This window comes from Molothrus aeneus, chromosome 18 (assembly GCF_037042795.1).
Source record: "Molothrus aeneus isolate 106 chromosome 18, BPBGC_Maene_1.0, whole genome shotgun sequence".
Classification (NCBI taxonomy): domain Eukaryota; kingdom Metazoa; phylum Chordata; class Aves; order Passeriformes; family Icteridae; genus Molothrus; species Molothrus aeneus.
Genome location: NC_089663.1, coordinates 3,856,743 through 3,878,368, shown reverse-complemented (window position 1 = coordinate 3,878,368; position 21,626 = coordinate 3,856,743). Strand labels below are relative to the sequence as shown.

The 21,626-nt window shown below is 47.1% G+C and overlaps 1 protein-coding gene across 3 annotated transcripts in view; it reads left to right on the top strand.

Annotated features, from left to right (window-relative positions):
* Nucleotides 1-1,479: 1,479 nt before the first annotated feature.
* BICDL1 (BICD family like cargo adaptor 1) overlaps nucleotides 1,480-21,626 on the top strand; it is a 49,646-nt gene continuing 29,499 nt past the window's right edge. For all 3 annotated transcript variants that reach the window (XR_010784708.1, XM_066562298.1, XM_066562299.1), the window contains exons 1-2: nucleotides 1,480-1,800; nucleotides 6,440-6,655. Coding sequence is in view for 2 of the 3 variants with exons in the window: in XM_066562298.1 (XP_066418395.1) it covers nucleotides 1,480-1,800; nucleotides 6,440-6,655 (537 nt within the window). In the remaining variant the exon portion in view is untranslated. The remainder of the gene's footprint in view (nucleotides 1,801-6,439; nucleotides 6,656-21,626) is intronic.

The following is a 21,626-nucleotide window of genomic DNA, read 5'->3' as shown; positions in this document are numbered from 1 at the left end:
GGATTCTTTTAAAAGGGCCAATTTTGTCCAAACCATCTCACCTTATGGTCAATCCCTCTTTCCAGCAGTGTAAGCGTCTGTGGAGCTGCAAGGACAAAAGGACTAGAAAAGTCAGTGCCTGGGGGAATTGCTGTGAGATAAAGGAGGTGCCACCTCTGGGTCACCAACGAAAAGAAAATCACAATGGTCATAAGGGCCAACAGTTACCGTGCTGGGACAGGTGCTGGCAGCACGAGGCACCAGTCTGCCCAGTCCTTGGAGAGTAGGTGCTCACATATCAAAAAGCAGCACTGCTGTTAACTGATGCTGCCAAGAAAAAGGCCAAGGATCAACAGATCCCCCAAGCTGGGCTGTTGGGGTGTATCCCCACGAAAGGCCAAGTCCCAGTGGCAGATGGCCAGAGGGAAGTTTGCATTCCCACAATTCATGTTCTAACTGTTAGGAATAATCAGCAGCTCTCCAGGGCCCTGGGTCTGACGCCAGGCAGAAGCCAGCCGTGCTTGAAACCTGCATCAGTCACCAATTGTCCCAGCCAAAAACACCTTTGGACTGATGTGTTGGGGCTGTTGCATACAGATGAACATGGTCTAAGTGAAGGAAAGGAAAGCAAACCCCAAGAAAGCAGTATACAAAGAAAAAAGCTGTGAAACTCATAATTCCTGTCTGCAGAATCTAGGAACCAAAAGCACAAGTTCACTTTAAAATGTTTTTGTGCCATCACTGTAAAGCCTTGCTTAAAATTAGAGTAAAATCAGAAATTGAGGGAATGGGGTCTTAGCAAAGGTGACAATATACAGGTTTATGCTGCTGTATTCTGCCTCAGCCTCCTTCCTGTACTGGGATCTAAGGAGATTTAAAAAATCAACAAAACCAAAACTGAAACCCCAACCAGTCCTGCCCCCAATAGAGGGAATAGTACTGGGAGCTGAATTGACTACAGTTCCCAACGTTCACTGAGGGTACCTTTAGGACAAATGTTACCCGAGAACATGCCAAACAATCTGAAATTGAAAGCAAGCCCCGGTGGCTGTTGGAAGCTGTAGTCAGTTCTCCGGGGTGAACTACTGAGCACAAAGATCCCGAGAGCTGCTCTGGCAACCGAAAGAGCCCCGCTAGAGTTCTGGGGGATCGGGCGGCGAGCGAGGAGAACTTGCTGTGCCCCTCGGGGGTGCCAAATTCCCTCCTGGCACTTCCCCGATGTTTTGGGGGGATTTTTGGCCTGGGCCTGCGGCAGAAGGGGCGAGACCTGCCCGCGGCAGCCGGGGCCAGCAGGACCCGGTTTCCCCCGCGCCGCCCGGGCCCGGTGTCGCTGGCGGCGGCTGCGCCGGCGGCAGTGGCGGTGGCCGTGGCGGCGGCGATGCGCTGCCGGGGCCCGGCGCCGGGGGGCGGGGGCCGGGGGCGGCGGCGCTCCCCGCCCAGCCGCCGCAGCCGCGGGCCGGGCGCGGGGGGCGCAGCGGAGCGGCGGCGGCGCGCAGGGCCATGTCGGCGCCGTGCCTGCGCCTGCCCGCCGCCGGGTCAGCACCGGCGGAGGCGGACAGCGCCGGCGGCATGGAGCCGCCCGGGGCCGCCGCCCTGGAGCTGGCCCTGGAGGAGGAGCTGGCGCTGCTGGCCGCCGCCGGGGAGCCGCCGGAGCCGCCGCCCGCCGCCGCCGCCCGCGACCCCGAGCTGCTCTCGCTGATCCGGCAGAAGGAGAAGGACCTGGTGCTGGCGGCGCGGCTGGGCAAGGCGCTGCTGGAGCGCAACCAGGACATGAGCCGGCAGTACGAGAGGATGCACAAGGAGCTCACCGACAAGCTGGAGGTGAGGCCCCGCCGCGCTCCGCCCGGCCCCGGCCCCGGCCCCGGCCCGCGGGTTCTCCCCGCGCAGCGCGGCCCCTTCCCCGGCGAGCGCCGGCGGCGGGCGCGGGCCCTGCCGAGCAGCCCACGGGACGCGCTGTGGCCGTGACGGGGAAGAAAGGGTCTGAGGATTGCCTGCGAGGCCTGGGGGAGGAAAAGCTGCCGTTCTCCCCCGATCCCCCCGGCGCAGAGCCGGCGTGCGGGGCCGGGGCCGGGGCCGGGGCCGGGCTGCAGCACCGCGCTCCGGAGGCTCCTGGGGGGCTGTTCTGCCCCAGGACCACCTGGGAGAGATGTGCGCGGCTCATCTCGTCACAGAAATACCTCGGAAGTTAAATTTGCACAGCAGGTACTGAGCTACAGAGCATATGTGACCCTTATGCTTAAGCTGTTGCAGCTAAGGCTTTAGGCATGGCAGGAGATAAGCCCTACTGATACATCGCTGTTAGCCGTTTGCTCTAAAAAATGCCTACAGGTATCTGGAGAGAGCTGTTTGCAAGGAACTCGGGGGGATTGAGCTATTTATTGATTTTTTAAAGATAAAATAGAGCTATTACAAAGAAAAGGACTTGTGCTAGCAGCTTTTTTTTTTTTTTGAACGACTCTCTTGCACAATTCTGAGAGAGCCGCTATTATTCACTCTTCCTCATAGCTACTCTTGAAATTGTATTTCTTCCAATAAGTAATACTGCTTAGAAGGCTGAGGAAAGCCTCTCTCACCTTTCTGGAGAGAGTTTGAACAGTGCTGGATTAACATTCACATTTCAAGTCACAGCCCTAGACCTTTCTGCACAGTCCTGCATATTCCTGTATTCCTTCCTCACAGACTTAACATTTCTCAAGTTCAAGAGGATTTGTGAAATTACGGTATGCCCTTTGTTCTCCTGACAAAAATTCCTCTCTCTTATTAAGCTTGTCATTTACCTCAACTGATCCCTTCCTTTTTGCAAGGGAATCTCTCTGCCTTTGCTATTTTAATAAAAAAATAGTGAAGGTGACATTTGCTCAAATTGTTGCTTAGTGGCTCTGTTTATCAGATGAGAATTTCCCAGAGTATTAAAATTTGCCAGAGTGAATGCTTCCAGGTTGATCTTTAAGCAAGAACAGACGTACGTGGTGTTGTGCTGACATGGTTTTCCTTAGGAGTTGGAGTAGAACCTTTCCTACCATTAAAGGAAAAATGCACAAGTTTAGGTACCCAGCGAGCTGCCTCTTAGAGAGTTCAGGAACCTCAAATACCACTCAGTGCTTGCAAAATGTAGAGGTGAAAAGGAGAGGGGAGAAGCTATGACTGTATAGTACTTTAAATAACATCCCACAAATGTTTACCTCTGCTCTCACAGGCCCATTCAGAAGGTAAATGAAGAGATTGTAAACACAACTGGCTGTTTACATATTTTCATCCCATTACTATCGCCCTAACTTCCCAGTGGAATAACAGATTGCTATTTTCCAGGCTACCCATTTGAGAGGAGTTAGTGTTATCTACTTTAGGGGCATTTTTTTTCCATTGTGTTTGGCAAATTTAACCCAGTGCTGCTTCACACAAAAAATCAAATTTCAACATTAATCTTCTAAAACACAAGCTTGATAATCCCAGCCTCTGCAGATTAAATCTCGGCCTCCTCCTGTTGTCACTGAAGTGAATAAAATTTCACAATAAGCTTTTTTATTTCAGAGTAGCAGAGAGGAAGGACCCACAGCTGTTCCCTCCTTCCCTATGCTGAGAACTTTCTGATGGTGACACAAAGCAAAGTCTCAAATGAGATCCTTGGTGACAACCTGATATAATGATGTTTAGCACTTAAAAGGAGATATTTTGTCCCAATTCACAGTTCAGAATGGGTTAAAAGAGCTCAGTGAAGCCTCTCCATTTAACAATAGCCAAGGTCCTGGTCTGCTTGTTGGGTGCTTTGCCTCAAGATTAAATACGTTCTACTTTTGTGGGTTCATTGCTGAGGTACAGCATTCCTGCCATGCACCTATTCTGGCACTTCACAGCCTGAATTTAAATTCATTTCTAATCATGAAATTGAAGTTCTGTAATAAATTCTGATATGTGATCCTAGACAGTTTTATCCTCTCTAAGGGATTAAAACAGTTAATAGTGCTGTTCCTCTGACACAGAGGAACCTGCTGTGTCCAAGCATTTTACAGTATGAACCCTCTTTTTATCAGCTGGGAAACTCCCCCTTGCTTTCATCTCTTCAGATGAGGACCAGCCCAGCTCAGTTAAGTTGAAGAGAAGCTGTTTTCAGAAGAAAACATCTTCTGGAAAGCAGTTGTGTTTAAAAATCAGTGAGCAGCTGGTGAATGGAGAGACACTCAGGAAACAAGAAACTCCCCTACTGAGGCCAGCAGTTTGCCCTATCAGCACTACGTGCAGAAATCCCCTCTCCAGACCTGCAGCCCTGCAGGTGCTGGGGTGAGGGCAGGCCAGGAGAGGTGGCTGCTGACAGAAGCAGGAGGGACCAGTCAACACATCTCATCTGGGTTCTCCTCCTCTTTGCAACAGCCTCTCTGTGCCCCCCTGCTCTGTTCTGGTTTCTCTGTCACAACAGAATAAACTTCATATTCTTCACCTTCTTCTAATGCCAGCCTTTGTGATGGCCATTTATGGGGGCTCTCTGTAGTGATTTTCTTTTGCAGTGAAAAACTAAAGTGCTTTTTAAATGATTGACAAGGCTTATCGGTGGCTTCTAAATCACATTTGGGTGTCTGGGGCACTTCAGCTGCAGTGCTGCTTCTCAGCAGGCTGAAGTTCCACTTTCCATTTAGAGAAGGCCCTGGATCTTTCTAAACGTTGCCTAGCAGTGAAAGAGGCAGAGCTATAAAAGACAGAATTTTCAGTGTGCTGCTGAAAGTGAAATTGTGGCTGCTCCAGCCACACTTGGACTACAAACAAGATTTCTTTGCAATGGTTGTCATGGGCCAGGTGCTGGGATCTCATGCCTACCTATTGCACTAAAATATTTCTATTTTTGCTTAGCTCTCATTTGCAAGGATGCTCATTCTTTTAGAGCTGAAACATGGGGAAATCCCCTACTATGGACCACTGTTTTTAATCAACTTTCCCTCATTTAAGGGTTTTTCATGAAAATCTGGAATTTGCAGAAGGATTTGAAGGCATAAGCAACATGCTGCTACACTGAGCTGGAAGGAGCATAGGAAAGGATTTGGGGATCAGGTGAAGAAAGAGAAAACATGGCATCTGTGTGGCAGAGCAAAAAAAAGGTGGAAGATTAGCAATACACAGGCCAGAAGCTGGAGAGGTACTGGAGGGTTTTGACATTCAGACCTGCTTGGGAAGGTGACAGGGACCCTGCCAAGGAGGCTGTGTGTCATCAGCAATAGGCACCCAGGGGAAACAGCCCCCTCACAGCCTGTGTTTCTAACAAGCAATAAAAAGCCACTTCACATAAATGCAGTGCAATTTTCTTTTCCACCTAGCAGGTTTATTTTTCCCTCCTATCAGAAGTGCCATGGGAATTGTTCATGAGGGAACAATTCACTTGGGAGAAATAGGCAAGTGCTACCAGTGTTTGGCCCAGTGGGTTTCTGTTCTTATCTAAGACACATTCCTTAAAGACTGGGGAATCTGATAGAGAGTAGCAGGAGAATATTCTGGGGATCAGAGGACAACCAACAAGGAGAGGACTCCCATTTTTCAGGTTTCCCTGCTGATCCTGGGACATGCCCATGTCCCCAATCTGTGACTGTTCTGAAAGTAAATGTGTGTCTTCAGCCACCAAGGGAAATTCAAACTCAGGGTTTTGGAGCAGGGATTCTTTCAAATGGGCACAACATAAATCTGCTTTGACCTGATTTGCAGCTCTGTTTCAATCAAGCCCTCATTTAACTGAGCCTGTAAAACATGCAAAAGTTTCACCAGATTGGTGCTGTCCCTCATTTTCCAGCCAATCCAAAGCCAAGCAGAGTCTCCAGAACTGAGAGTGGTTTCTAAGAAACCTGAACCCAGAACATGGATGTACATAATGTCTATAGCAACCAGTTCATTGCATCCATTGCCATTCCAGAGCAGGCTGCATCAAACAATGGAGTTACTGTGCACTATCAAACTCTCAGACAACTAATTAGGTCAGGAATAGAAGAAGCAAATGGATAGATGATTCAACTGTTGTTCATGAGACCCATATGACAACAAGGATGCCTCATCTACATTCCTCACCAACAGTAAGGGTATATAGTTTGTGTATTTTGACTATAAAGGCAATTTTTAAAAAATTATGCCACTGACCACTGAAATATTGCTTTGGAGTTAAGCTGGGCTCTGCTAAATCAATTGCTCCGTCTGACCTATATATCTCGGCTATTGACATGCAGCCTACTTCACTCTTTTGGCAGTTATTTCAGTAAAAATTCAATGTGCTGAACTCCAGTGGCCAAGGACAGGCCAATTGCTGGAAATGGAAATTGGCTTTAGTGCCAGTGACCTGCCCTGATGTGGAATTGTTATCTCCATGGCATTGTCACGCTCCAGCACCATCCTCTTTCCTGCATGAGGTTTTAGCCCTAGCATAGAGGAGGAAAAGGAGACATTCACCTTTTTCCCCTCCCTTCCTAACCCCTTCTCCCCCATCATGTAGCACCTGGAGCAAGAGAAGCACGAGCTGCGGCGGCGATTTGAGAACAAGGAGGGCGAGTGGGAAGGAAGGGTGTCAGAGCTGGAGAGCGACGTGAAGCAGCTGCAGGACGAGCTGGAGAAGCAGCAGGTCCACCTGCGCGAGGCCGACCGCGAGAAGACGCGCGCTGTCCAGGAACTCTCCGAGCAGAACCAAAGACTCCTGGACCAGCTCAGCAGGGTGAGTCAGCTGGGTGGCACAGCTGGGCATGGGACAGCTGCCATCCCCCTCTGGGGCAAAGGAGTGGGGAATCTCCAGCTTCCAGGGAAACAAAAGGTTCTGCCTTTGGTTATGTTACACATGCTGCCTTTAAACTGATTTTACACCTCCAAGGAGTGATGCATTTCTTTGGCAAAACAGTTGTGTTTCTGGGTTGAGTGGTCATTTACTGCATAGTTATCTCTCTCAACTGTTTTTGTATCAAGAACTGATGTAGAAAATCTGTTTCTAATTTACTAATAGGCTGAACAAATTTAGCATGCAAGAAGAAGGCTAATCTGCAACAATGGGGCGAAAGGCTTTTTGCAGGCCTCCCTTTTTTGAGATACATTGGTTGTAATGTTGTAGAATTGAACATACCATGTCATTCTCAGATGGTGTGTCACTACAGATAACTTTGCCATGGTTAGATGTGTGAGAACCTACTGAAATTCCTTGGAATGCCATGTTTCATCAAAGAGCTTAACTTGCCTCTGAATGAAAGAGGATTTATAGTGAGGCTGCTACAAATCAGCCTAATTGACTGAATACTTGCAGCATGAGTTTCTTTCTGACAGCAAAAGACTTAACAGTTTCTGCCTCCTTCTCACAGAAGTTAACCTGTCTTCTGGAATTAAGAGCCTTGATTTTTTTCCTCCCCACTGGACAGTTAGTACAAACCATAATTTTAATGCTTGAGAACACAGTTACTCCAGCAGACGAAAGCATTTGCTTGTTAGCAGTTGCTTATTCCCAAAATAGCATAGAACAAAAACACACAGATTCAGGCTGAAGAGGCCCACCTCATGCTCTAAGAACCTCTCTCAGACTAAATTCTGTCAGAGCTGAGTCTCTGAGGCTGACACAGGGATTTTGCTTATGGAAGAGTGAACACCTCAACCACAACAGTAGGATCAGGGGACTCTGAAGAGGGTCAGATGTGCAGGCCTTCACTCAAGCTGTGTATGCAGTTGTCCTGTGCCTCTGGAGGTGAGAGGAGCTAGTGTTGGGTATGACACTGTACTGACACTTGAGGAAATCACTCCTTATTCCACTGTAGATTTTCTTGTCAAGAATTTAAAAAGTCACTTATTCCAATTTGGTTAACTAACTTTAAAAAAAAAGAGGAAAAAAAACCCCAAAAGACCTGATCTTCCTTAGCTCAGGAATGCTGCTAAGTTTATTCATGTTTTTAAAGCAATGTGTCCCAAGTGAGCTACAAATCTTTCACCTTTTCTCTGGACAGAGCTTATTCCACATACACTATGGATGAGGGTTTCCACCCAAGACTGCACAAGCCCTGTGTTGTGTCAGGTTTCTTATCCAGGGCTAATAAGTTGGCTCCTTCTGTGTATGTATGATTTCTGTCACTGGCTGGGGAATGTAAGATTTGTTATTGTCCCAGCATAAGCATAAACTGGAAGAACATACTGGAAGGTGGGAGAGGCAAACCAGACAGCTTTTTTTGGGCTTTTAAAACAGATGGGATTATCCTCACATGATACTTGTGCTAGAGGAACCTCTCACAGCCAGATGCTGAGAGATCCACTCCACAAAGCCTTGTCAGAGGAACCACCAAGTTTACCAGCATGTGGTGTCCAAGCATGGGTTTTGTTCCCTTAACTCCCTGTTAGTGCCAGAAATGGTCTTCATTGACCCACTTCAGAACTGCCATATTCAAAAATGCTGAGTATTGCTGCTGCCCTTCCCATTGCAGCCCAGCCCTGCTCCCAGCCTGGAGGACAGTTTTTCTCCAATGCAGATAAGCTCTGATAGAGACAGAGCTGATGTTTGCTGAGGCACGATTCAGTGCTCATGGAGTTTGTCACCTGGCCAAAACTTGCCAGTAACTCAGACACAGCAGTGAGTATAGCAAGGGGGTAAACAGTCTTCCCACAGTCAGGAAAACCTGGACAAATTGAAAGAGAGTAGGGAACGATCTGTTGTCATTCTCAGGGCTTTAGCTGAGGCTTTTTAAAATCTTAGCATTATATTAGCTGCTTAATATTCCATATTTGCTGCTCCATAGTGTATTTACAGTCTCATGTGTCTGGTCTCTTCTTCTGAAGAGGTTACACATGTAATAATCCCTGAGGCAGTGGCACTGCCTGAACCCTGCACCCATGTAGTTCTGGCTCCTGTTACCACTTAGGCTTCCAATTAATAAAAAGGACAAATAAGAGTTGCATGGATGTGCTTGCCATAGGCTGGAGTCTCTCCTGGGATCACGAACTGAGCACTGAGGAGGAAAAGCCCCACAAAGAGGTGCTATTACAGCTTCTGTGATGTTTAAGGCGTTGCTGCTATCATCCTTGTGTTCCTGGTTCTGCATTTGTGTCACCGTGGGTTGTTTGGGAGCAGAGGGTCATGAGAAGTCTGGGATAAGGTGATGAAAGCCTTATTCAGAGCCTCAAGTCTGCCCCATCCTGCTGCACTCAGGACACAAAGACAGGCTTCTCTCTGGTAGTCGTTCTACACTAGAAGCTCCTCAAATTTGAATTTCTATAGTTTTTAGCAATTAACACCTCGTGGCCCCACTAAACAACACTTGATCATGTCACTCCTGGAGAAGGTATCCCCTTGGCATGAGGCTCTGTGTGTTAAATGACAGTCAGCCTCAGGAGCTGCCAGCCCACATGGCCCTGCTTGTTTCTTCTGGATTCCCTGGGCTTCAGCCTCTTTTATCTCAAAGCAGGGCAGCAGCCACCATCTCCTCCGTCCTGCCCCTCCTCCTTCCTGCTGCTGCCACACTTTCACCAACTAATTAGTCCTTAGGACATTTTTTAAACTCTGCCTTCCCCAGAGATGAAAAGCCAACACATACTCACTTTGTCTAAACCTGGCACTAATGCCAACCAACCAAGCACACACACCCACACAAGGACAGCAAGGGGACCTGGAAAGCTCTGTCTTGCAATTATTGCCTGGGACTGAAAAAATCCATCATCAGTTCCAGCAAAGACTGATAAGGAAAACTCAAGGATAGGAATTTTAAGTCTGTTCTAGTATCTAAAAATTAGCCTCTTGCCTCTGTCACCAAGAGGCTAAAATAAGGTCCTTAAAAAGTTTTGAGGACTTCCAATGAGGTGGTGATATAGGAGAACTTTAAATATCTAATAATAGTAAGTAGGCTGTAAGGAACTTTGCCTCCTCTTGAAATACAGCCTTTGGTTCTCTGCTTTTAGCAGAACAAAGATACTGCCTGAGGTTAGAGCAGCATTAAACCTTGGGGAAAATTTGGTTGGCTGGACTGGGAGCACATGATGAAAGACATGATTGAAATGCCAAAGAGCAAGTTTAAGACCTCCACAATATTTTTTAATTTGCTACATGATGATTAAAATCCCTTCTGCACATTGCTTTGATTTCCCTCCCCCTGCCTCAGCACAGCAAAGGGTGCAGGAGCTCTCAGCAGTGTGTCCACACCAAGCTAAATGCCAAGTTTACCAAGGAGAACTGAAGAGCTCCTCATGAGCAGTGTGCCAGGGTACAAACCACTCACCAGAACTGCTCAGAGCTAAAGTATGAGGCAAAGAACAGTTCTGCTGAGAAAGTCAAGGCTTGGGAATTATTACATGTTCTGTTTCCAGCTCCTTCAGTGTCTCCCATCTGTTTCAGTTCCCCACGAGGATAAAAAAAGAAAAAGAAAAAAGAAAAACACAAAACCCACAATCCTATGCCTTCTGTCCTTTAATGGAGGAGTGTGTATAGGGAGAGGTCTCCTCTTACATGTGCCCACAGCAGGTAGCACAGCAAGAGTCCTGTCCCCACCTTTGGGCTTCTAGGAGTTACTAATACAAATAATAATAGCAAGCAGTCATCTTCCTATAATGAGACAACATATTACTACTTTGTCAGGAAGTGAATGAGAAAAGACTTCCACGCTGTTTCTGAGTGCCTTCTTCACCAGATGGCTTTCCCACACATTTCCTGCTCCCCAGCTCTGGCTCCTGGAGCTGTTTGCTGCATGAAGCTTGGGCGAGGCTCATCCTGCCCGGTTCAGCTGGGCTTCTTTTATGGTTTGTGGAGCACCGGGAGCGATTTCACAATGTCAGGCTCAGGTAGTTTTTGCAATGCAAATCTGTTTCCCGGGGCAGTGGCAGAGTGTCATCTTGCACTGCTGAAACAGCTCCTTGTGTGTAGAGGGGAATGCTGGGCTGCTGTGGCATCCCTCAGAGGGGCTCTCAATCACCAACTCCTTAGATTCACTCAGCATCTAGAGCCAGCATGCTGCTACAAAGAATGAGGTGTTTCAGTCAATCCCTCTGCTACAAGAACAGGAGCAGCCAGCCCACAATTCTCCAAAGGAGGTATTATTTACTAACCACAAAACCCTCCTTTCAGTAATATTTCAGTTGAAGTTTCTCACTTCATGCTCTAACATGCAGCATGTTAGAGAACTGGCAGGCACTGCCTAGCTTTGCTTTGAAAGAAACAGGTTTTTATTTAAGAACAAGCTAACCATAATGTGTTCTCCTTTCCAAATTACTTGTATTTTAAATACATCCTTTTATGGTCAAGAACACACAGGAGAGGCAGATCTGTTGTCAGTTACTTATTTGAAGAGATTTTTCTGAATGGTTGTTGCTGGGTCTATCAGCATAGGAACAATGTTGGGTTTAAGAAATTCAGATTATTCACTGAAAAAGCAAGTTATTGGAAGAAGTGTGCTGGGCAAGATGCACTGCTTTTGCCATGCCAGAGATCTGTAGTAATTACACTATGAATTATGTCTTTAATTCCTTATTTTATCTATACAGGTGCTTAATGCAAGTCTTGTTTATTAAGTTGTCTCCAGTAGCCCAGCAGGGTCTATTGAGAGCTCCATCCTTAGCACAGAGGCAAGCCAGGCTGAATTTAAGTCCTGCTTCAGGGGGTTTATTTTTAACCAGACAAAGATCCTGAGTGAACCTGGGCTAAAGAAGAGTTTCTTTTACTATCCCTACATTTCAAGGTGCAGATCAACCACTACGCTGAATTCTTTTCCGTAAAAACTCTTCAGTTTTTGCTCTTCGAAGTGTTTACTGGACCTATTCAGTGAGTAGCTTATTAGCAAGCAAGCACAGAGTCCTGAGTAGCAAATCTTCACCTGCATCACAATTGAGCAGTCCAAATTCAATGGAAGGGGAGATTGCAGGAGAAAGGGCAGCACTGCTTCCTGTTGAAGGGGCTGAAGGACCTGCTTGTCATGGCAGCTGTGGTGGGGCTGCTCATTCCTTGGGGGAAGGCAGACAGCCCTCCAGCACTGTTTTGTGCCTGGCATAAGGCACACACTCGTGTCACACATGCTGAGGTGAGAGGAAACAGACACCAGCACCAGACAGAGCCAAACACTGATTCCAGTGAACCTCCCAGTAACCTCATTCCCAGCTCCCCACCCCTCTGGAGCATCAGCAGATCCTCACGCCACATAGCCAGATCCCTGATCACCCAGGGAATACTAATGAGAAAGGCTCCTTCTCTCCAGTTGCTTCTCCTCTAGCAGAGAGCACTTGTTAATAATTCAGCTTCGTGCCACATCAGGCCTGGAGTGCTGAGGCTTTCCATGCTGAGGCTGTGAATATAGGACGTGACTGCAGCTGCCTGTTCTCGCCTGCAGAGTCCTTCAATGAAATGATTCAGTGCCCTAGAAGGTAATGGAGAAACACCTTGAGGTCACTGCTGAGTGGCACTTATCCTTCTGGGAGAACAAGGACAGAGGCTCAACCCTCTGCTGAGAGTCAGTCCAAGCCTGCAGCACCCATTAACCCCATTTTAGGACACACAGAGCTTTGGGACCCAACAGGAACAGGATCATCCAGACATCAAGGAATAAATACAGGAAGTGCCAAAGTAATTTCAGCAAACATGAGGGGGAGCACCCCTACAGAATTTGCTCAAGGATTTTGCACACACTCATTTTGTGAAAGATTTTTACCCTTGAGTCCTTTGGCTGATGAGCACTTATGGTATGGGCAGAAAGAGAATGGGCTGTATTGGTAGGACAAAGGGGAATGGGGACAAATTAAAAGAAGGGAAATTCAGGTTAAGTATTAGAAAGAAATTCTCTCCTGTGAGGGTGCTGAGACACTAGAGCAGGTTGCCCAGGGAGGTTGTGGCTGTCCCAACCCTGGTAATGCTCAAAACCAGGTTGGACAGGGCTTGGAACTGCCTGGTCTAATGGGAAAATGCCCTGCCTGTGGCGGGGGGAATTGGGACTAGATGATCTGTAAGGTCCATTCCCATCCCTTAACATTTCATGCTTCTATGAAAGCTGTGCATGGACTAAAACAGGGGCTCGTGAATAGCGAAGCCCTCCCTAGGAAAAGGATTAAACTACTATTTAGATTAGAAAAAAATGTTACTGCTAAGGCAGTGGAACTACACAAGTCGCTGCTCCTGGGCAAAAGGATGGCATCCCTGCCTCCCAGGGGCTGGGTGGGACCCTCATCCTCCTCTGGGGCAGCAGAGCATCCCCTCTGTCCCCAAGGACCCCTCGCCGGTTGCTGGATGACAGCACGGCATGTCCCGGCTGCTGATGTCGCCGTGGCAACCGGGCGTGATTTCTCTGCCTGTAACGCCACGACAGTCAGGGACACGCAGGGAGACGCACTTGTGACGTCCGAGGCGGGCGGGCGGTGGCCGCGGCCCGGCTGCCACCCCCGTGGGCTCGGCTCGCTGCTGCCGGGCCGTGTTCCCGCGGCGCCTCTGCATCCCCCGCGGGCCCCTCCCCACCTTCCCTCCTCTGCTCACGGCGATTTCCCCCCCAACATCGCGCTGGAGCTGTACCAGCCCAAGGCAGCCTGTTGTCTGTACCATCCACAGTGAGCTCCCGAGACTGCTGGGACAGGCAAACATTTCATATCCTGGGTGAAAAGAGCCCCTTGTGAGCAGATCAGTGAGTGAGCCCAGGTGACCCTGCTGGGGATTTGGCACAGAGCATCTCCCGGGAGTCCAGCTCGGACGTGGCACCAGGGAAATGATTGTCTGCCCGAGCCACTGAGCCTGCAGGCTGTGCACGGCTCATCTCCCACCCTCCGAGGCTGTCGTGCCTGGATGAGGCAGCAGAGGCTGCCCGGGGAGCCATCACAGAGCCACTCCTCCTGTCCCACCATCCCCCCTTCCACCGAGCGGCACATCTGCAGGAATGAGTGGACAAATACACGTTGGTGTAAAGCCCTTGGTAGTCAGCCATACATTGTTCTTCCCTGCACTTCAGCTGAGCCCTCTCATAGTCCAGCTTTCTGCTGGCAGGTGGTCCTAGGAGAGATTTCAAAAGTTCATGCAGGGCTTCTGTCTTGAGACATCAGCAGCACCACTAATCTGTGAACATCTGAAAGCCAGAATCCAACATAAAACTGAAGCTGAATTTGTTCTGGAGTAAGAAGATAAAATTCTGAATGAGTCCTTTCCTCCCCTCTTCTACTGCACTAAACATTTTGAGCGGCTATTTTGTTTACATCTAGGTTGTTTATTGGAATTGTTTTATGCAGCAGCTCAGAGGTATGAACACATGGACAGAAGAAATTTTTTCAAAATATTTCTGCTTATTCACACTTGCTGTAAACACTTTCTCCAGGAGATTCTAGAAAGTAGGACACAGAAGGTGTTTGTATCCAGCCACTGCATTACTAGCTAGAACCAAACATGATTGAAGGCTTTGCAAATAGCTACATAAGAAAAAACCAATTAAAAGCATTTAATCTTTAAAGACCCATTCTGGGTTATAAAGTTTACACACCTTATAATGAAAGTCTTCTTTTTTCAAGCAGAAAAAAAGAAGACTTGCTTTTTTCTAAATGCAATTTAGTAGACAATAGCTCAAGAGGGAAGTCTCTTCTACACTGAGAGGGTTTTGCCAGCTGTATTGAGTGCTCTGATTACCCATGAAATCAGAGGCCTCTTGCAAAACAGCCAAGAGCTTAACCAACATTTTGTTTAGAATGTCATTTAGCAGAACCCAGTTTATTTTGAGCAGAGATACAGGATCAGGAAGACGCTGTTGTTGACTTCTGGTGGCCATGATGCAATACAGAGCTGGCTCATGCTTGGCAGCACCACCACAGGGATGGGAAATGCCACCTCAGACAGGGACACAACAGGATCCAGAGGCAGGAGTACCACAGGAAACAACTGACATACGTCAAGGGACCTGCATGTCAGAGCAACTGGAGTAAAAGGGTGCTCATAAGCAGCCCAAGGAAGCATTTAATTTGGAGGAGATACAGGCTGGCCTCACAACCTCAGTAGTTATCCTTCTGCAGAGGCTCAGTTCTGTAGGTGCCAAGTCCTCCAACAGATTTCCATCATGGATGGGATCCATGGCAGTGTTTGAAGGGGGACTGCTGAGGTCAGAAGTGTTGGGAACAATTCCATTAACTGTTCTCTTCCTCTCCTAACTATTCTTGCCTAGAAGGTTCTGCTGTTGAAGCATGGAGAGAACATTTTTAAACTGAGGGACTGCTTGGATAGTTTCAGCTGGGTTATGACTCTACCACGATTAGCACAGTAATGCAGATGTGTCATAGCTGCAGAGCTTTCACAGAACAGTTACACGACCTGCTGATGTTTGGGTAACTAAAGCATCCAGCTCATTGGATTTGCCCTTTAAATGGAATCCTTCAGTTCCTTTGCAGTTCAGTGCACCAAGATAACAAAATTTAACCTTGTGATTGCTTTGTTCTCTACATCCTTTAAAGTCTGTTCCTGAATCCACTTCCAGACTTGGCACAGTTTTGTAGTGACAGGGGTGCTCTTAGAAAGCTGTTCCATTTGGCAACTATTTTGCCTGAGCTGTTCCTGGTTACTTGTTGAACAAAGCACCATTGTACTTGGCTGTCTACAAGCTCAAATCCAGGAAAATGGAAGTGTTCTACAATTCAGGTGTAGATTTTTCACTCACACTAGGACCATTAGACAGGTAAAAAACGTCAAGACTTGCTGGAGGGAAGGGTCTGTATTTATAGAAGAGATCCATAGTCCCATTTGCTTTTGCAGGTGAAGTGTTTCAGGACAAAAACACACACAAATTTCAAGAGAAGGCCTTTTGGAGAAGTACCTAAAGAGCTCTCCAGTGTTTCTTTACTTGGTTAGCAAGGGATTGGCATAAATTCTATGGGAATACCAGGAAACTGAGGCACTGACAAGACTTTTCAATGAAAACCAATAAATAAGACCCAAGTGAATGAAAAATCTCCACTCAGGGAGAGTAGTCAAGAGTTAGAGCTTCTCTTGATCTTATAGAATGGGAGTGAACTGGGGTGGGGTTTGTTATTTGTTTTTAAGATGTGGAATAGGAATTTAGTGCTCTGTGTCCCACACTGACAGCATGACAGGGTAAGGCTAGTGCTCAGACATTACTCCTTGACCAAGTATAAGCTTTCTTTAGTCTCCATGTCCCTTACATAAATGGTCATGTGTATAAATTGCAGGATAAAAATTAGACTGATATTAAAAAAAACCCAAAAACAGCTGTAAGTTTGGCTGAGTCGAAGAGATGGTCCAGAAACTCTACAAGGTCTCCATCAAAAAGGAAACTTTTGGGAAATGGCCAAGCAGACACCAGTCAGGGAGGGCTGGCCAATTTCTGCACTGATATGAGAAGAACCAGGCAAAGTTAAGTCTGAAAGAGACCTTCTGAGGTTTCCCTTTTATGCAGGCAAGAGTTTGACTAACATCAGGTCATGTCTTCTTGCTGTTCATGAATACTAAAGAATGAGGCAGAGAAACCTGAGGGAATGCTCACAAGGAATGTGTGATCTCAAAGGCTTTGGAACTGACTTGCATTGTAACTCTACATGGACATAAATTAATGAAAGGGTGAAAACAGATGTAAACAGGCCATTATTCAAAATGCTTGAATAGACTCAGATTTTGTGGGAGTCATACTTTCAACAGATTTATGTTTAGAAGCCAAATGAGAAAGCCTGGAATGACCATGTTTGTTTAAAAGAGATCGTTGGTAGAATGTAGCAGTGTGATATTTGTCTAAATAACATCTATTGATCAGCTATGAAGTTGCACAGGGATTTGCCAGCTCAAACTATTCCTGTAGGTTTGCCTCTATTACAGAAAGATTTATTTCCCTAGGCTTTCCTGGATGTTGTACTTCACTTTCTGCACAAATTCTCCCTAAATGTTGTGCTGCTTAGCCTTTATTTCACTCTCCACTTTAGCACAAGGGACCAGACTCCTAGTGAAGTCTAACTCATAAATATTTAAAGCTTTAAGGGGTCCAGGCAAATGCTTATAAAATTGATGATTTCATTAATGCCACCTCTTCCTGGGACCTTCCTGTGCCTGAGGCACTGCTGCCATGGGCACAGGCCCTCACCCTGCAGAGCTGCAGACAAGGAGGGGTCTCTGAGGCTTGGGCTGCTTTATCAGCAGAAGCTGCAATAAACCAGTTCAGGCATTATCCAATCCAGCAGCTCAGTTAATCTCTGCTTACCCAGATTAACTCTGGCATCACGAGACACAACCCATCAGCTGCAGGCTGGCTCTCACAGCATCTCCCTCCTTTCAAAGGAGTTCTTTGCATCAGGCATTCAAAACTTGGGAAATTCCTTCTGTCTTCCCATCCTTCTTAATCCTCCATCAAGAGACAGTATCAGAAACTAAGAAGGTCAAAGTGGGGGAGAGGGAAGGAGACATGCAGCTTTCTCCCTGACTGCATGTCACTGCCTCACCTCAGCACAGGAAGGGAAGATTTGCCCAATGTGAGAAAGCTCCAAATCACACAATTTTAGTGCTCCTGGTCCCAGACATGGGCCTCCTCCAACAATCTCTGACCCTTTTCATGGCCATGGAACACCCTGCCAAGGAAATATTTTGCTGTGTGAAACCAACAGTGCAGAAGCCTTTCCAAGCATGAGCTTGTTCAAATGAAGGTATTAGCTCTCTGGTTTATTTAATCTCACTAAGCTATAAGGCACCCCAGGTCAGGGAAAGTGGCATAATTGCCCAAAATGCCTGTCTAGACCCACATACCGAGTAGGCCATGATGCTAACCCTGCCCACAGCTCAGTGAATGTGACACAAGCACCCAGAGCCAGTGTCTGTGGTGCAGCTGGGCTCACCCTGCAGGGGGGAGAAATGAGCTGGCTGGCTGTAAAGCCATCAACAAAGCACACACACCTCCATGCCTGTGAGTACCACCTGCACACCTCCACTCTCCCCTCCCCTCACACCGCTTGGCCTGAGGCACCTGTGAGTATTTCAGGCATGTGGAGTGGACAGTTCTCATTAAGCCTCTGTCAGACTGAAATGACTTCTTTACGTTGTTTATCCTTGTGTATGCTCTGCTGATGCCACAGAGTGCAGGTGGCTGGACAGGGAACTCACAGCACTGCAAAAGCCTTGTCTGCCCCTCCCCTTGAAGCCTTGGAGTGACTTTCTAGAACCAGAGGCTGGACAAGATTAAGAGAATAACAGCAGGTATTTCTTAAAGGCCTTCAATAGATACACCTTGGGCAGTCAGAAGCCTCCCAGGGGCTACACCCAAGATGGATGATGGTCACAAGGTTTTCACACAAAGTTTGGTCCATTTGCATATCAGGGTTCAGGTTGAGGTAATGAAGTAATTTACCCCCAGTTTGCTCCCCCCCCAAGTCACTTTTGTTGGTACTTTTCGGGTCCTGAGGCTGTAGGGTGTCCTTGAGTTTTAGGCTTACAGGAATTGTTTTGTCTGAGCAAAATATGAAGACAGTAGTTAATACTTTATATGGAGTTTAGAGTTATGCACTAATGCAGTACAGGATTTGAAAAATATAAAGGCTAAAATCTTAAGGCATCACCCACAGCACTGGATGAGGCCACCATAGGATAAAAGGAAAAAATCAAGGCCAAGCTGCTGCTGCTTTAATTTCACAGGGACATTTTTTGCATGTGTACCAGTCCTCCATATTCATCACAGAAGAGGTAGTACTTCAAAGGCACTCAGATAATCACTTCTTGGTGCATTCCACCAGCATCGTTAGGCAAATGTCCATAAATACCCTTCTCACATATCTTGTTTCACTCAGATTATCCTTGTCTCCTTGGCAACTGTCAGATGATGTATAATGCTGGCAGGGATTAGCCCCAGTGAGCCTCATAACCCTCGTGTAAATTCACACTCTGTGAAGGGACCTGGCCAAAACACTCCTTTCCTGGTAATGTTTAATTGTTGCCATAAACAATATTAAATCCTAAACCCTTTCAGCAAACCTGAGTAAGGGTGAAAATCAATAGAGAGCTTTTTAACTGGTAGTATTTGTCTTGTCCTCTAAATAAATAACTTTGAGACATGGATATACTTGGTGTTTCACAGCTTGACATGTAAAGCTGTATTTTGAATCAGTGCTTGAGAGAACACTTGTGCTGAAAACTCAGCTCTAATATCTTTATCTCCTTGTCCCTTGTTGTCAGTGGGATCACACTGGGAAATTCCAAATCCCTGCAAGAGCTTAACAAAATTATGCTTCACTTTAACCTGTTAATTTCTGAAAACTATCCAGGGTTCAGGCCATCACTTGGTGTGCACACACTGTCTGACATGGGTTGTACTCAGACTTTCTCTGAGCAAGCAGCTCTGGGTTGCACCCTCGTGCCCCACTGCTCAGGCAGACATGACCAAAGCATCAAGTCAAGGAGCTTCCACACATGCTCCACTTGCATGAAGCTTGTCTCTCCTCCACCTGGTGTGTGGGTCTGCTGAGGAAGAATTTCCTTGTCTCATGTGGCATCCTGGGCACCCAAAACCAGCTTTTGCCATGTGTGGCACTGACGTGAGACCTCCACATAGGAGATGCAGAGAGTGCCTGTGCATGGAGCTGAGCAGCCCTGCATTACATACAGGTGTTAAGAGTTGAAGATCTAAGTGATAAAAGCCTACCTGTGCTGCAGTAGTGACATGATTAAACCACTTGTTCCTTCTTCAGTCCACTCAGTTCTTTATAACTTCCCAAAGTGGAGATATCTGCTCAAATTCAACAGAACAACAAAAAATATCTTTAAGCAGAGCCAAGGAAAGGAGGCTGAAATCAGCACCAGCCTCAGGAACAAAACCAAATCCAGACATACTGCAGCAGAAATAATAGTATTTCTGTAATTGAGCAAATAAATCTCTGGCACAGCATTGTGTCTAAAAATGAATTCAACAATGTGCAATGGCTGATATCTCTTAGACTAATCAACTAGAGAGAGCTGAGAGAGGAGGGGGGAAAACTTTCCAGGAGGTAGGTCACCAAACAGCCAAGCCAAAGGGTGATGGGGCAGCCAGTGACAGGCAGAAGAAAACCCAGGTCCTGGCACAGGCTGGTGAGCAGCGATGCAGCCTGATTTTTTTGCATGCTCATGTGGACCTGTTTGCTCCCCAGCCATCTGCCAGCACCAGCACACACCTCACTGCATGCAAGACTTGCACGGAGGGAGGAAAGGGATCAGTGGCTTAAGGCAGGTGATTTTTAGCACTGATAGGATGAAAGCCCTCCTAGCTCACTCACATGTCTGTGTACTGGCAGAAGCTCTAAGCAGCACCATTTTAGACACTCCAGCACACAGCAGGGGCTCAGGAGATTTAGTGCTGCTACCACTGGCTTGTGCACATAGAGAAATTCAGCTACAGCAGCAGGAGTAATAAAAACTGCTGAGAGCTGAATACCACAGTCTCCTCTGTCACTGGTCACATTACTCTTGATTTCAGGCAGCTAGAGGAAGAGAAAGTTAATCATTTATGTGCAGCAAAGCTAGGGAAGATCCCAGTTTAAAATCCTGCTGTAGTAGCAGAAGAGATGGAGTAGATCAGCCCACGATTAAGTGCAGGAGAATCCACACACGCTCAGGCAGGGCAGCCCTCTCTGCTGAAGATAAAGGGATAGATGAACATACCTGGAAAGCAACTAAGGTTGCCACAGGTAAAGTATGAGCATGCTCAAACAGGGCTTTGAAAATTAAGCACATTCCCAACAGTAACTTGTCAAGGAGTCTCTGAAGCTGAAGAACAGCCACTGCCACACCACTTTTGTTGTCCTTTTCTTGTTGCACTTTACAGCTGGTCTCCATTCCCTTTTTTGGCCCTAGGTAGGGTCAAAAGGCACATGCACAGGGTACATGTCATTGGTACTGACTTCTGCTTAAAAGCACCAAAGCCAAAAGCAACAATATTTTCCCTAAAGGGCAGCTGTAGGGAAACTCTCCTTGTTTACAAACTCTGCCCCTCCAAGATAAATCACTGAGGGTGAACAGGAAGTTTTGGTGAAGGAGGGAAGCATGCTTCTTACCAGCCAAAGCCTCAGCTGTGAAACCTTCACAGAGAAAAGAGATCTTTTCTCAGCATCAAACACAGGACAGGCTGCTAATTCTGTCTGTGCAGTGTTTACCAGTCTAAGACCTTGACCAGTGCTTATGGGTTTGCAGGCAGCCCCACACCAGGGCTGTGGGTCAGTCCCAGACCTGCCTGGCACCTGCTCCAGCTCAGCCCAGGCTTGCTGAGAGCTGGCTGTGTCTGCATGGAGTCAGTTGTCAAAAAGCAGCAGCCTCTGTGCCAAAAAACCACAGCTTCAGTTACTCTTATCCCTCTAAGCAGCATCTTATAGACAGTGCAGGAAAGGGCTTTCACTTGAATGACACCTGACCTGGATTTGCAAAACCTTGGCTACAGGTACAAGTCTGAGTCTAACATATTTGTGCCAAACTGGCTGCCCACAGCCAAGCACGGCTTTTGTAACATTTTCAGTGGACTCTCTCCCAGGCAGTTACTCTAACAGAGCTGCTGGGATGTTGCTGCAGCAGGTTTTTCTTCCTCTAATAATACTGCACTTCTTTTCTATCAGAAAAATAGCTGAATACATGAAGGGTTGGTGACTGAGGCATCTTCCCCCATACAGGACCATCCATACTTTACCTTTAGTGATACTCACATACACTAAACCCTGAAACTCATACAGAGAGGGGCTCTTTCCAGTCCCTGATAATGATTCCCCTGCATGTGTAT